The following is a 15,449-nucleotide window of genomic DNA, read 5'->3' as shown; positions in this document are numbered from 1 at the left end:
TTCCTTTTAGTAAAGAGGAAATAAAATCTATTATAAAACAAAAGGTTAAGGGAAGATGGCAGAAGCAGTGGGAAGAAGAAAGAACTGGTAGATGGCTTTATTGTATTCAAAGGTCAGTTGGTGCAATGAGGGCAACAGAAAGAAGTAGAAAAGAAGAAAACATTATATCCAGATTACGTTTTGGTCATACAGGTTTAAACAGTACACCACATGTGTCAAACTCAAGGCCCGCGGGCCAGATGTGGCCCGCCACGTCATTTTATGTGGCCCGCGAGAGTGTCCGTGTTGAGTATGTAAAAATAAATACAGAAAAATAAATTAAGAGCGTGCTTTGACCAAAAACTACATTTCCCACAATGCCTTTCTACCTCGGTAGCCGCGGCAGTGTTTCCACATCCATGCCAACAAGTGGAATTGAGATATCAATAATGATCCCAAAATGTCCAGAAAGAGAAAAGTTGATGCAGACGGAAGACTGTTTCAAGAAAGATGGGAAGGCGAATACTTGTTTGTGCTTCAAGGAGAAAGACCAGTATGTCTTTTGTGTTACGAGGCGGTGTCGGTTGTCAAAGAGTACAATCTGCGTCGACATTTTGACACCAAACACGGAGCTAAGTATGCTAAAGCTAGCCTTCAAGATAAGCAACAAATTGCCCAAGAATTAAAAGGCAAACTGCGGTTGCAGCAGAGTTTGTTCACAAAATCCACAGCCAAAAACGAGGGTGCAGTGAAAGCTAGCTTCATTGTGGCTGAAGAAATCGCCCACGCTTCCAAGTCTTTTTCAGAGGGAGCGTTTTTGAAGCAGTGCATGCTGAAGGTCTGTGAGCAGGTGTGTCCCGACCAGTTACAGACTTTTAGAAATGTCAGTTTATCAAGAAACACCATCGCGAACCGAGTGAAGGAACTAGCAGAAAATCTTACAACACAGCTGACCGAGGAGACACGCAGCTACACAGCTTTTTCATTAGCTGTTGATGAAAGTACAGATAACACAGACACAGCGCAGTTATCAATTTTTATTAGAGGCGTAAAGTCGGACCTCTCTATCACTGAGGAGCTGTTGGATGTGGCTGCAATGCATGGGACCACGACGGGACAGGACATTTTTGATGCGGTGGAGAAGTCCGTAAGTAAAAATGCATTGCAGTGGGAAAACTTGGTGGGATTAACTTCAGACAGTGCACCGGCAATGTGTGGAGGAAAAGTGGGCTTGGTTGGACTAATGAAGAGGAAAATGCAAGAAATGAACTGTCACACGCCTCTGATAACATATCATTGCATTATCCATCAAGAAGCTTTGTGTGGGAAGGTGCTGGGGATGGAGGACATTGTGACCACAGTCATGAAAACAGTGAACTTCATTCGGGCGCGGGGCCTGAACCACCGTCAGTTCCAGCAGTTTTTGCTGGAGATGGGCTCGGAACACGGGGATGTGCCGTACCATACAGAAGTGCGGTGGCTGAGTAGGAGCAAAGTCCTCAAGCGATTTTTTGAGCTCAGGGAAGACATTGCTATTTTTATGCAGAGTAAAGGAAAACTCATGTCTGAACTATCAGATCCAAAGTGGCTGTGTGACTTTGCTGTGCTGTGTGACATAACCGACCATCTCGCCCAGCTGAATCAGAAGCTGCAGGGACGCAAACAAGTCATCACGCAGATGTCCGACACGATCACGGCTTTCCAGCGTAAATTGGACTTATGGATGTGGCAAGTGAAACAGGACAATCTTGTCCACTTTCCTGTTTGTCAGAGCATGTCAACCTCGTTTCCCGAGACTTTTTCATGTGCTCAGTTAGCTACCAAACTGAGCTGGTTAAAGACTGAGTTTGATCGGCGCTTCTCTGACTTCAGAGCACAACAGTCAGGCTTTGACATCTTTGCCAATCCTTTCACCACCGATGTCTGCACTGCACCCCAACACCTTCAGATGGAGCTAATTGAGCTTCAAAGCGACAGTGGCCTGAGAGCAAAGTTCCAGGATGCTGCAATCCAGGACTTTTATCGTCTGATGCCCCCTGGTTTGATGCCACAGCTTCGACTTCATGCTGCCCGTGTTCTGTCCATGTTTGGAAGCACCTATTTGTGCGAACAGTTTTTTTCCATAATGAATCTGAACAAAAACAAGCACAGATCACGCCTCACGGATGACAACCTCCATGCTGTTCTACGCATTGCCTCAGCACAGGACCTAAAGCCAGACATTGACACACTGGCAACGGAAAAACGGTGTCAGACATCTGGTCAGAAAAACACAGGTTAGCATTTTTTTTTTAAAACTAAAATATAAGAAAATGTAATTCAACCAAGAAGAAGAACAGTTAAACTGTGTGCAATTTAATGATTGTGCTTGCATTTTGTTTTGTGTTTATCATTTTCACAACATGATCAACGATAGTAGAGAGAGAATCCACTTGGTGTGTTCAAGGACAGGCAGCATCTCCTCATCAAAGACTAACCAAAAAACTTGAGTAATATAGTTGTGAACTGAATCAACCTTTATTTTGGTATTTTTAGTTGATTATATATTATTTATGTATAGCTGCTGTTGTAATTATTTAGTGTTTGCAGGTCTTATGTGTGTATGCAGGCAAATTGTTGTCATCAAACCATCCGTTGGATGCAAGGCTGTGTGTAGCCTTTTTTTGTAAAATGCTACATGTGTCATACATGTTCTTTGCAGCTCAGTTTTAGGATGTCTTCAAAGCTATTTGACTACTTGTTATTTTTCTTTATTCAGTTGGACAGTTTGATCCTTCATTAATGGAGTTATGTGGGTTTTCATAAGCTGACAAAATTTAAAAGGATTTATGTTAGAGCAACAAGCAAACATATGTTTTCTATGCAACTGTAATTGTCACTTGAATAAGTTATAATAAATAATGAGTTATTTAACATTAAGGAGTAGTTACATTTAGTTACATTTATAAGTTACATCTGGCCCTTTAAGGACAGCCATTATGCTGATGTGGCCCTCGGTGAAAATGAGTTTGACACCCCTCCTATAGATAGAACTACAGTGATGCGTATTTGTAGTCCTAATCAGCAGCCAATAGCCTCTTGAGTTCCGTTGCTATGGTAAATAATTTTCTCACCAAAGTGTGAACTGTTAGTGATAGAGGCTGGGGCAGAGAATACTCTCTTTGAGCCAACAAGTTTTACTGAAAAAAAGCATTGGAAACAAATCCTTCCCGTTCGGGAACCGTAATACATATTCAAAAACCGTTTGAAGCGTATGAGAGGGCTATGTGTCTTCTGCGATAGTCCCGAGATTCATATCTCTACCTCACTCAGAGCATTTACAGCGATGAGAGAAAGAAATGTTGTGCCCAGATCTGAAATTGTAGTCAAATACATGGGAGAGAGCCTGAGACAGCCTTAGAAAATCCTGTCGCATTACTTTGCTCTGAAGCACCGTGACAGAAAACCGTACGGTCTAGATAAATTTCGAAAACATTTTACCGGAGCAGACATGCGTATCAATGTCAGGACCGATTTTGATACCAATCGTGCGATATTTGTGGGCGTGATGGCGATTTCAAAATTATTTTGGGGTAAAAAAGTTCTCTTGATTTCTCACTCTAATCAGTCAGAGACGCACTCTAATTTTAGGAAAAATGAGAAAGTATATATATATATATATATATATATATATATATATATATATATATATATATATATATAAAATTCCCTTCTCACCCACCACGGGTGGTTCTTATCCTCTGAGCTCAGGTCCTCTACCAGAGGCCTGGGAGCTTGTGGGTTCTGCGCAGTATCTTGGCTGTGCCAAGGACTGCACATTTCTGGACTGAGATGTCTGATGTTGTTCCTGGGATCTGTTGCAGCCATTGGTCCAGTTTGGGGGTGACTGCCCCGAGGGCCCCGATGACCACAGGCACCACTGTGGTCTTCACCTTCCAGGCCCTCTCCAGTTCCTCCCTGAGGCCCTGGTATTTCTCCAGTTTCTCGTGCTCCTTTTTCCTGATGTTGCAGTTGCTTGGTATTGCTACATCTACCACAACAGCTTTCCTCTGTTGTTTATCCACTACGACAATGTCTGGTTGGTTCGCCATTACCATTTTGTCTGTCTGGATCTGGAAGTCCCACAGGATCTTAGCTCTGGCGTTCTCCGCCACCTTTGGGGTGTTTCCCACTTTGATCTCGGGGTTTCCAGTCCATATTCTGTACAGATGTTTCTGTACACTATGCCTACAACTTGGTTATGTCGTTCCATGTATGCTTATATACATGGAACGACATATATATATATACAGTACAGACCAAAAGTTTGGACACGCCTTCTAATTCAATGGGTTTTCTTTATTTTCATGACTATTTATAAGACAAGAAATCCCACTTATTAACCTGACAGGGCACAGCTATGAAGTGAAAACCATTTCAGGTGACGACCTCTAGAAGCTCATCAAGAAAATGCAGAGTGTGTGCAAAGCAGTAATCACAGCAAAAGGTTGCTACTTTGAAGAAACTAGAATATAAGGGCTATTTTCTGTTGTTTTACACTTTTTTGTTTAGTGCATATTTCCACATGTGTTGTTCATAGTTTTGATGCCTTCAGTGTGAATCTACAATGTCAATAGTCATGAAAATAAAGGAAACTCATTGAATTAAAAGGTGTGTCCAAACTTTTGGTCTGTACTGTAAATATATATATATATATATATATATATATATGATGACATTAAAAGATAATTAAAAGTTAAAATTTTCATAATTAAAAGGCCTCACACTTTTAATTATGACAATTAAAATTAAAAGGCCTCACACAACTTATATATACTAAGTTATATATATATATATATATATATATATATATATATATATATATATATATATATATATATATATATATATATATATATATATATACATATATAAGGTCATTACATGACAAAAGGTCATTAAGTTGAGACTTTTCCACAGGAGACAAGTGTTCCTCAGTCAGATCAAATGGCACTTGGAGCTGTTGATTGAATTGACTTGAGTTGGTGGTTATGCGAGTTTGGTCCATGTCTACGCGACATATAAGGTTTGGTTGAAATGGAGTACAGTCCAGAACAACATCCTCTTTAAAGACAGGGGAAAACTGGCCTAGTTCCATCCCAGGTTGTAACCTAACAGGTCCATTAGTTGGCTTCAGAAGACAAACAATAGCAAAACCATTTTTAGCTGTGGATAGAGTACCTGCCACAGAAATGCCATCCAAGTCCAACTGGTAAGGCTCAAGGCAGCCATCATAGATATCAGGAATGTCCACAGTTACCTTCGGGGAGCTTCATGACATTTCACAGTTGACTTCACAATGTGGTGGAACCATCATACATTCTGTTAAACAGTCAAGGGAGCCAACTGGTTTTTCTGATTAGAGGAATATCTGCTCCATATAAATTGCAGATTCCCCAACCAAAATCCAGAACTGCATTATGGAGTTGTAGAAAGTCCATGCCAAGGAGAGTGCCTTCACTGACATTCCTCATCACCTGCACATCATGGTGTAAGGCACATGTGTCAAACTCAAGGCCCGCGGGCCACATGTGGCCCGCTACGTCATTTTATGTGGCCCTCTCCCCCCACCACCGTTTTACAGCCCCATTGATTGACTTAAAATAGGTTTTGAGCACGAATTGACTACAAACTACATCTCCCATAATGCCTTCCGATTGTTACCAGCCAACATTACGGCTTCTAGCCACTAGAGTGCAGCAGAGTCACCTCAAGCTGATTATTAATTTTCCCAACGAATAAAACTGAAGCATCGACAAGCTAACAAGCTAAAGAGCGAAGTTCCGTGATGTTTCAATCGAGGACTTTTACCGTCTCCTGCCCCCTGATTTGATGCCACAGCTTCGACTCCATGCAGCTCGTGTTTTGTCCATGTTTGGAAGCACCTATCTGAGCGAACAGATGTTTTCAATAATGAATTTAAACAAGACCAAACACCGATCGCGCATTACTGACGAAAACCTACACGCCATTTTACGGATTTCCTCAGCACAAGAACTAAAACCGGACATAGACGAACTGTCCAGCGGAAAACATTGGTAAGCACAAACAAACTAAATTTAAATAGAATGAATGTAAAACCAAAACTCAGTTTACTGGAATATGCATATAGTTTATTGATTTTGCTTGTTTTGTGTTTATTTACACAACACAATGAGAATGTGTGTGAGTTGGTGACAGGGTGAAGAGGATCAGCTTTGTGTTCAAGGACAGGCAACATCACCTCATTGTTTTGTTCTTATGTGAAATACATGTTGGTTGTGTAATAAATAACGAAAAAGTTTTGTGAATGAAGTTGAGAGTTAATATCAAAACTTGTTTTTATTCTTTGTCTGCTTATCTTTAAAGCAGACAAAGATTAATTTTTCCAGTGAATAAAACTGAAACATCGACAAGCTAACAAGCTAAAGAGCGAAGTTTAGCTGAGCAGTTTAAAAATATTGTAATTTTTAAACTGAGCAGTAATTTTACATCCATGCAAACTCAAATGTAATATTTAAAACTTGAATACATAAAATCAGTTATTTAACAATATGAGGTGTTGTTTAATTTATTTTTAACATTGTATTTTCATACATTTATGCTAGGGTTGCCCAAGTCTAGTTTTCTAGACCTATCACTCTGCAACTTTAGATGCGTTCTTTCTCTAACACACCTGGATCATAGACTCAATCATAGGCCTCTACAGAACTGAGTTGCTGCTAATGAGGGAATTCAACTTTTTGTCCGGCGAATGTTTTAGCAGGGACGCATCTAAAAGTTGCAGTCTGGAGGACTGCACTAGGGCATTCCTGATTTATACCGTCAATGTGGCCCGCTGAGGGTGGCCAATATGCTGAAGTGGCCCTTGGTGAAATTGAGTTTGACACCCCTGGTGTAAGGTATGTGAGCCCATCTTAAGAGTCACTTCAATGGTGCCTAACGTGTCTAAACTGTGGCCCGTCACTGCTTTTGATAAGACAAAGTTGTTTTTCCAGGCTCTTTTAGCTAGTGCAGGAATAGTCATTGTGTTTTTTTATTTATAAATTAAATGTGGGAGCCTGAATCCAACATAATGTGTGTGTCAGACCCCTCTAAGATCCCATTAATATATGAGGTAAGAGGTGTTTCACTTACTGCTGCCATCATTGTGCTAGGTTCTGGAAGTTCTAGCGTGGTAAGTGGGGAACCACCAGGTGGCAGTGACGCACCATTTTCAACTCCAGTGATTCCACTGTCATTTACGGCTTTATTTAAGTGAGCTGATAAGCGCCCCTCCTCAACAGCTAGTGTTTGTTTCTCTGGTAGTATGAGCCATCACTTGAGTAGCCTGGATGGTTATGATCAAAATGGAAGTCAGCTGGTTGGCGATGATACATAGGTGGAGGTGCCACAAATTTTTGGCCCTGAAACGAGACGTGTTTTTGTTGAGGGCTTTGGCTTCTCCGCCTTCATTCATGTTGGTGTCTCCCAGGTGATTGGTGACGTTCTCTACTGTCCTCATTGTAGAAGCCACTGGACTGTGAATATATTTCACTGCTGGCCCTGAAAGAAGGGGAACCAGATCTATACCCCCTGCTGTATAGATTATCATTTTGATTTAAAGATGTTTTTCTTACTATAGGTCCTTCTGTCCTTGCTCTTGTAAATAGCAGCTTGTCCTCAGGTATTGTTCCTAAAGCTCAGAAACATGCAGTTCTGTAGCCTCTACTGAAGAACCCAATTTTGGATCCTACTGTTCTGGCGAATTATAGACCTATCTCTAAACTGCCTTTTATTTAAAAATTATTGACAAGGTATTTTATAATCAGCTAATGGCTTATCTTAATGAACATAACATTTTAGAGGTTTTTCAGTCCAACCATTTCATAGCACAGTCAGCTCTTTTAAAAGTTTTTAATGATATACTTTTGACCACTGATTCTGGTGACTGTGTTGTTTTGGTGCTGTTGGATTTATCAGCTGCTTTTGATACAGTTGATCATGGCATCTTACTTTCCCGTTTGGAACAGTGGGTGGGCATCGGTCACATAGCTCTGGATTGGTTTAAATCTTATTTGGCCAAGCGTACTCTTTGTGTCTGTCTTGATGCCCATAGGTCCCCCTCTGCTCCACTGTCGTGTGGTGTCCCACAGGGCTCAGTTCTAGGCCCGCTTCTTTTCTTGTTGTACCTCCTTCCTCTTGGCTCTATTTTTAGAAAATATGGGATTGCTTTTCATTGTTATGCAGATGACACACAGATATATTTACCACTAAAGAACGCAGACTCCAACTCTCTTCGGTCTCTGTTTTTATGTCTGGAAGATTTGAAGGCCTGGGTGGCTCTAAATTTCTTGAAACTTAATGAAGATAAGACAGAGGTAGTGATTTTTGGCAGATCCACTGTCTTTGCCACCAATCTTTGCTCTTTGGCCCAGTATGTCAAGCCGGTTATTATAAATTTAGGGGTCAAGATGGATGCTGGTCTTAAGCTGGAAACACACATTAGAGCCGTGGTAAAATCCAGCTTTTTCCACTTAAGGCAGCTAGCCAAAGTAAAACCTATTCTTTCCAGACAGCACTTTGAAACAGTGATCCATGCATTTGTGACCACACTGCTGGATTACTGTAATGCACCTTATACATGAGTCAATGAATTATATATTTCCCAGCTTCAGAGGGTACAAAATGCTGCTTCACATCTTTTAACAGGTACACGAAAATTTGACCATATTTCCCCTATTTTAGCTTCCTTACACTGGTTACCAGTACATTTTAGGATTCATTTTAAAATCCTTTTAGTTGTATTTAAAGCTCTTAATGGCCTTGCCCCTCCCTATCTGCCGGTCCCTCCGGTCAGCTGATCAGCTGCTTCTAAAGGTACCAAAGACAAAGTGTAAGCTCAGAGGGGACAGAGCTTTTTCTGTGGCAGCTCCCAAGCTATGGAGTAATCTTCCTTTGGGCATAAGACAGGCCTCTTCACTCGCTGTTTTTAAGTCCCTTCTCAAGACCCATCTTTTTTCTTTGGCTTTTGGCACAATCTGAGAGGTTTCACTATGTTTTATTGTGTCTGTATATTAATATGTATTTTTATTCGATCTTTTCTATTTTATAATTGCATTGTATTTTATGATTGTGTATAGCACTTTGGTCCTTTCTGTCATGTTGGCTAATTTCTTTACCCACATGCAGAACGACCACAGGAGAGACTGAAATCAGTAAAATGATTTTTATTGCAAACAGTGAGATGTGAAATGGGTTCTGGAACGGGCTCACGGCGGTGTCTGGTTCACTGCAGAGCGATAGAGGAGGTGGTGAGTTTGAGGGCAGTCGGAGAGCGGAACTGCAAAGATAATAATAAACGCTCTTACTTGTTGGAGAAGCTTTGTCCGTCCGGGAGGGGTGATTTCACAGGTTCGGGGGCTTAGGTCACTTAGCGTGGGTCCTTACAGAAATCCAGCTCCTAAAGAGATGGTAGAGGAGCGACTCGAACCCAGGCGTGGATTCAGCGGTGGAGGCAGACAGGTAAGTTCGAGCGGAGTGGGAAAACATGGAGGAGCGATCCGACTACCAGCTGGAGATATCAGGAGTCTGCTAGGGGTCAGACGGAGAGGGTGACGATGGAGCTCGGGCAACCAGTGGGTATAATCCACGGCGTCATGAGGAAGGGATATCCAAGAAACCAGAACGGAGTCTTCTCAGGAAGTCATGGGAAAGCACCTGTAAACAGGAAAACAGCGAGGGATTACTGCGAGTTTTATCTCTCAGGGAAAGCACAGAGAAATAGCTTTGGAGGGCTCTGGGTACCATTACTGGCAAAACACTCAGGCGATGAAGTGCTGGCAGTCCGCTCCTTTTGAATCCTGGAGGTGATAAGCTGATGCAACACAGGTGCGTTGCAGTGTGGACACACCTAACCAAAGGCGATGGTCTCTGGCACACTCTGGTGGGTAAACAGTACAGCAGCAGAAAAAATAACCCACAAAGAAGACCCAAAAAACCCCAGCACCCAACAGTACTCCCCCCTCAATGGTCGCCACACGGCGGCCGAGATGAACAGGAAGCGTTGTTCTGGACCGTAGCCCTCCCAGTCGACGAGGTACTGCCAACCGCGACCTCGCCGACGGGAGTCCACGATCCGGCGGACGGTAAAGTCATGATGGCCCCCCACGATTCGGGCGGGAGGAGGGGGCTCGGAAGGAGGGCATAAAGTGCTGGTCTGAACAGGTTTAATCTGGGACACATGAAAAACGGGATGGATACGAAGGGAAGCAGGGAGACAAAGGCGGACAGCGGATGGACTGATGACAGATTCAATGTTGAAAGGACCGATGAATCTGGGGTAAAGTTTCCTGGAAATTGATTTCAGGGGAACACCACGAGAAGACAACCAAACTCTCTGACTGGGTAGGTGTAGGTTGGAGCAGGGACTCTTTTCCGATCGGCCATGCGCTTATTCTTTGCGGAGGTGTTAAGAGCGTTTATCGTGTCCTTCCAAATTCTTTTACAGCGGCGGATGTGATGTTGGACTGATGTGACTGAAATGCTATCTTCGTCTGAGGAAAGTAGTGGTAGCTGGTAACCTATGGAGACTTCAAATGGAGGAAAACCAGTAGCAGCAGAAATGTGACTATTATGTGCATGCTCAACCCATGGGAGGAATTGAGACCAATCGGAGGGGTTGGTGGATGTGAAACAGCGAAGTGTAGATTCCAGTTCTTGATTCATTCTTTCGGTCTGTCCATTGGATCGTGGGTGATATCCTGAGGTTAACGATACTCTGGCATTGAGTGCTGAACAGAAAGATTTCCATACCTGAGAAATAAACTGTGGTCCACGGTCAGATAATATCTCCTGGGGGATACCATGGAGACGGAAAACATGCTTGATCAGGAGCTGGGCAGTCTGGAAGGCGGTGGGGAGCTTTCTGAGGGGAATGAGGTGACATGATTTGGAAAAATGATCGATTGTGAATATAGTAGTCATACCTTTAGACGGAGGCAAACCAGTGACAAAATCGATGGCTATGTGGGACCAGGGGCGTTTGGGTATGGGTAGCGGTCGTAACAGGCCAGATGGAGGTTTATGCGACGACTTGGTCCGAGAGCAGACAGAGCAGGCTAGGACATATTCCTTCACATCTTTATGACACAGTTATCTACAAAGGTGATGACTTCCCTAAAACAGGAAAACTGGACACCAAAATACACTTTAAACCAACAGATTCTCCATAAAGAAAGCTTTCACCCCAAACACACATTCAAAGGCATCCTCAGGTCACAACTCATTAGATACAAAAGAATCTGTTCTAATGTTGCAGACAGGGAGGAAGCTACACGTATACTCTTCCAAGCCTTGAGGAAGCGGAAATACCTGAGATCCCTTCTATATAAAGTTAAGAAAGAAATCTTCCATGAAAACAACACAAACAAGAACATAGACACAAGCATACATATAATCCCACCCACAGGCCCATACTCTCATTTCACTATTAAAAACCACAAAGGAATCAGAGACAATTTTAAACAACTTCAACAAGTATTACCACTAGCCCAAAACTGGAAAATTCTTTCGGCATGTCAAAAAAAAACAACCTCCAGGACCTCCTGGTCCGTTCAAAATTCAGCCGAAATCATAAACCTACCCAAATACACCACAAACCATATATCCGAAGCACGACTAACAGCAAACGCTGGCCCATCTCCCCAAGGATTACCAAAAAACACGAAAACCTGGTTTACGTAATTTGGTGTAAAAAATGCAAAAAACAGTTTGTTGGAGGAACAGGCAACTCACTAAACACACGCCTCCAAGCACACAGAACGAACATTAAAAACAACAGAAAAACAGAAACTAGTCTAGTTCAACACTTCCAAACACACGGACTGGACGCCCTTAGGGCCAGATCACTGGAACATAACCCCAATTGGTCTAAACGGGGGAGAAGGCTCCATGAACAACTATGGATAAAAAGACTTGACACACCTAAACCCAAAGGCCTAAATGATAGAGGTCCAGTTACTGGTTAATTAGGTTCAATTCTATTTTATTTTTGAATTTTCGTAACTTACAATTATTATAATTCATTATCTGAACCATTCCATTCTCCCAACTCTAAGTAACCCCTCACACACACAAAACAATCCCCCTTACTCACACACACACCTTCTTCTCATTGTAACCATCACATACATCTAAGACCAATACTAAAAAACTCCTCCCATTGCACACCCCTCACACACACGCGCGCGCGTATGCAAACACAGCAACTTTATCACCAACACGCCCTCACATACACACACAGTAAGAAGAACAAATATCATCACTGCATGTGTGACCCACACTCAATCTCACAGCAGAGTTAAAGTAAAGTATTTTTGTACATTAATTAGAATTATAGAGGTAACTGAAAACCAAACAAATGGGATAGACAAATAAATGATTAAAATGTAATGTCGTTAGATATTACATTTTACGGTAATCATTTAATCATTATCCCCCTAAAAAAAAAAGAAAACACCCCAGGAAAACAAAAACAACAAAAACCCAACTTTCATTCTTTTGTCTTTGTCATGTTCTGTGTTTTCTGTGTATTTATTTAGAGTTTTCTGTGTCCCCGAGTCTTCGTGTTGTCCTGTCTTCCCGTTGATTGTTCCCAGGTGTGTCTCATTCTGTGATTACCCCCTGTGTATTTAACTCCACCTGTGTTCCTTGTTCCTCGTTGGGTCCTTGTCAATTCAGTGTTGTATGCACCAACTGTCCTGCTCTGGCCTCCTGAATACTGAGCCTTTACTGTCTGAACCTAAAACACTGCGTGGATAAAACCCCCCCAAAAAACTCACATCCCTCTGCCATGAGAAAATGACACAATAACAAAAGAAAAGCTCCTCTGTTGGTTGTTTTTAAAGGAAAGATTAAAAAAAATATTAAGACCAATGTAAGGAGAACTATACCCACGTAGGATAAAGTTGCTCTGCTCAGTAACAGTATAAATGAAAGGAGGCTACATGATTTTTCAGCATATAGACATTTGAATCTCTGCGTAGCCTTTCAAATCAGCAGAGGAGCTCTTTGAAGAGTTTGTCCCGGTGTTGTGCTGGTAGGGAGAGTAGGCTGTGGAAGTGCTGGAGGAATATGTTCTTGAGCCGTATTGTGTCATTTTCCTCACCAGCTCGTCTGACGGCGTTTGCTCAGACACTTTCACCTCTGGAAAATCACTGCTCATGAAGGTTTGGGTCATGGTCTCGTTGCCGCTTTCGGGCAGAGTCCCGTCGTTCCTGCCGTTAGGACGCTGGTGGCTGGCCTTCTTCTTGGCCTTCCTCGTGCTGATGCGGATGACCCCATGCACCAGCTTGCACTCGACCTCCTGCTCCTCCAGGTTGTAGTTCTGGGCAATGTTGTAGATAAGGTCGCTTATCTCGTTCGTCTTGCGGATGAAAGAGGAATCGGTCGTACACTTGGCGAGCTCTTCGATCTGATGGAAGGTGTACAGCTCCAAGAGCTTCTTGGTGATAAGAGAGTCAACGTCTGTGGTGTCGCATGGGTCGTAGTAGTCGTTAGACCAGAGGCTGGTGTTGCTGATCAGTCTCTGGCTTTCCCCTTTTGCGGGAGGACGGGTCAGTTTGGAAGGATTCACTGGATAATTTACAATCTCACCTCTAAAACGAACGTCTTGGTAACGGAAACTTTCGCTGGTGGGTAACCTGGCAGATTTGGTGGGCTTGCTGGGCTCCATGGAGACACCACAGGTTGGGTTGGTCAGAGCCATGCCGTTAGAAGGCTCACTGCCTGATTTGGGTGGGTGGTCTGTTGAGCTCTCGTTAACAGGCAGAGAGAGCTCTCGGCTGCCACAACAGCCAGAATTGAGCATACCGCAGAGCAAGGCCTTGCAGCCACTCCAGCCCATAGAGGGGCAGGAGCTACATGAGGGCCTGCTGGCTGGCGCACTGTCAGCCAATCCTGGAATAAATCCTATAGTCTCTGAGCCCCGGGCCGTGCCGTTTCTCGGGTATGTTCTACTGGTGCCATTCTTGCTCTCCGAATGCCGAGGGTGGTCGCGGAAATGTTCCCCATGAAGATCTCTGAGGTCACTTAAGCCCATGCTCTCCCTGTATATAGTTCGACTTGGTTTGTGGTTGCCTTGAGAGGTGGAGGTGTGGTGCTTTGAATGACGGGACGTCTGGGGAGCCCCTGAGCTGTGGCCAGGCATGGCTCAAAACGTCCGGGGCCGCATAAGCAGAAACTGTTGCAGTTGTGCTCGCTGGTGAGCGAACCGCGGAAGTCTCACACCGACACAGCTCCTGCTGCTAGAGCCTCAAGCCGCCTCAAAAGTGTCGACAGGACCAGGCACTTCCAGGTGAGTCACTGTTTCATCCAACAAGCGACAATGAAACAGTCGAAGCCCGGAGTCCGGCGCCGCCACCGAACGAGATCACCCAGCACATAAAAACAGTCTCTTCTGGTCAAAAAAAGAAAAAGCGAGTCCCCGGAGCTGCCGAGCGTTTCCCAGTACTTCGTTGAAAGAAATCAAAGTGTGAGTTTTGTCCTCTCAGATGTGGCTGTGCTCAGCAATTCCAACAGATCCTCAAAAATCTGTAGTGAAAACAGTAGAAAATGTGAGATCTGTTCTGTCCTTCTGGAAAGAAGAATGCCTCTTCCTGCAAGGAGCCCAGATTATATGCAGTCCTCTCTGAATCCAGGACATTCAAAAGAACAAAAGAGTGAACGGTTGCATTTGTTTTTAAATGGTGGTACTCAACTTCTGCACTAAGCAAATGACTGGGGGCCTTATCTACAGCACAAGTGTGAAACTGAAGGCCCACAGGCCAAATGTGGCCATGAGAGGTTTAAAGAGGAATTAGATGCATGCTTTGACTTCTCTGATTTCAACATGGACATGTTATAACCCACAAAAACATTCTAATCGAAAACCATTTTTACAAATACCAAACAGATAAAATTACAAGCAGGGGCGGATCTAGAAAAATATCTATGGGAGGCAAGAGGGGGTCAAGAATGAAAAGGACGACTCATTTATCTGAACTCCAGCCAAGTTCTTTGTTACTCAAAACAATGAAACATTTGAATTTAGTCATTGCAGAGATAAATAGTTAAATACAGAAATATATCTTGTTCATGAGTCAGTTACATTCACTTCATATGACATTGCATTTAGTAACATATATCCTGTCATACAGTTACTACTGGCCCTCTGAGGGCCACAGTAATGCTCATTTGGCCCTCAGTGACATCACTGAAGTTCATTATTGAAATAGATGCATAACAGTAATGGGGGACTGTATGTACATTTAAAGATTTTTAAGTTGGTCAAAGCTTTTTTCTGCTTTCTGAGGATTCTTTCATGTAACATTCACCAACTCATCTTGATGGTTCTGTTACATGACATGGCTGCACTTAAAGTACTTGGGAACTATTAGAAAGGTTCAAATTGGCAGTCATGTTCAAACTCTCCA

At 43.0% G+C, this 15,449-nt stretch overlaps 2 protein-coding genes across 2 annotated transcripts; one reads left to right on the top strand and one right to left on the bottom strand.

Annotated features, from left to right (window-relative positions):
* Nucleotides 1–439: 439 nt before the first annotated feature.
* Nucleotides 440–7,226, top strand: LOC106700372 (general transcription factor II-I repeat domain-containing protein 2B-like). Its single transcript, XM_023332392.1, has 2 exons — nucleotides 440–2,228; nucleotides 7,180–7,226. The coding sequence occupies exons 1-2, from the start codon at nucleotides 440–442 to the stop codon at nucleotides 7,224–7,226; spliced, it is 1,836 nt and encodes a 611-aa protein (XP_023188160.1).
* A 5,765-nt stretch (nucleotides 7,227–12,991) lies between these two features.
* LOC111608414 (keratinocyte differentiation factor 1-like) lies at nucleotides 12,992–14,212 on the bottom strand. The gene has a single exon (XM_023332391.1). The coding sequence runs from the start codon at nucleotides 14,183–14,185 to the stop codon at nucleotides 12,992–12,994; it is 1,194 nt and encodes a 397-aa protein (XP_023188159.1). The 5' UTR covers nucleotides 14,186–14,212.
* Between the last annotated feature and the right edge of the window lie 1,237 nt (nucleotides 14,213–15,449).

This window comes from Xiphophorus maculatus, chromosome 4 (genome assembly GCF_002775205.1).
Source record: "Xiphophorus maculatus strain JP 163 A chromosome 4, X_maculatus-5.0-male, whole genome shotgun sequence".
NCBI classification, from domain to species: Eukaryota; Metazoa; Chordata; class Actinopteri; order Cyprinodontiformes; family Poeciliidae; genus Xiphophorus; species Xiphophorus maculatus.
This window is presented reverse-complemented; position numbering and strand designations above follow the sequence as displayed.

Coding starts and splice junctions, on each gene's coding strand:
- LOC111608414 (XM_023332391.1), bottom strand. CDS start 14,185: ATGCCTGGCCACAGCTCAGGGGCTCCCCAGACGTCCCGTCATTCAAAG.
- LOC106700372 (XM_023332392.1), top strand. CDS start 440: ATGTCCAGAAAGAGAAAAGTTGATGCAGACGGAAGACTGTTTCAAGAA. Junction 2,229..7,179: donor ACTGGCAACGGAAAAACGGT/GTCAGACATCTG, acceptor TAGCGTGGTAAG/TGGGGAACCACCAGGTGGCA.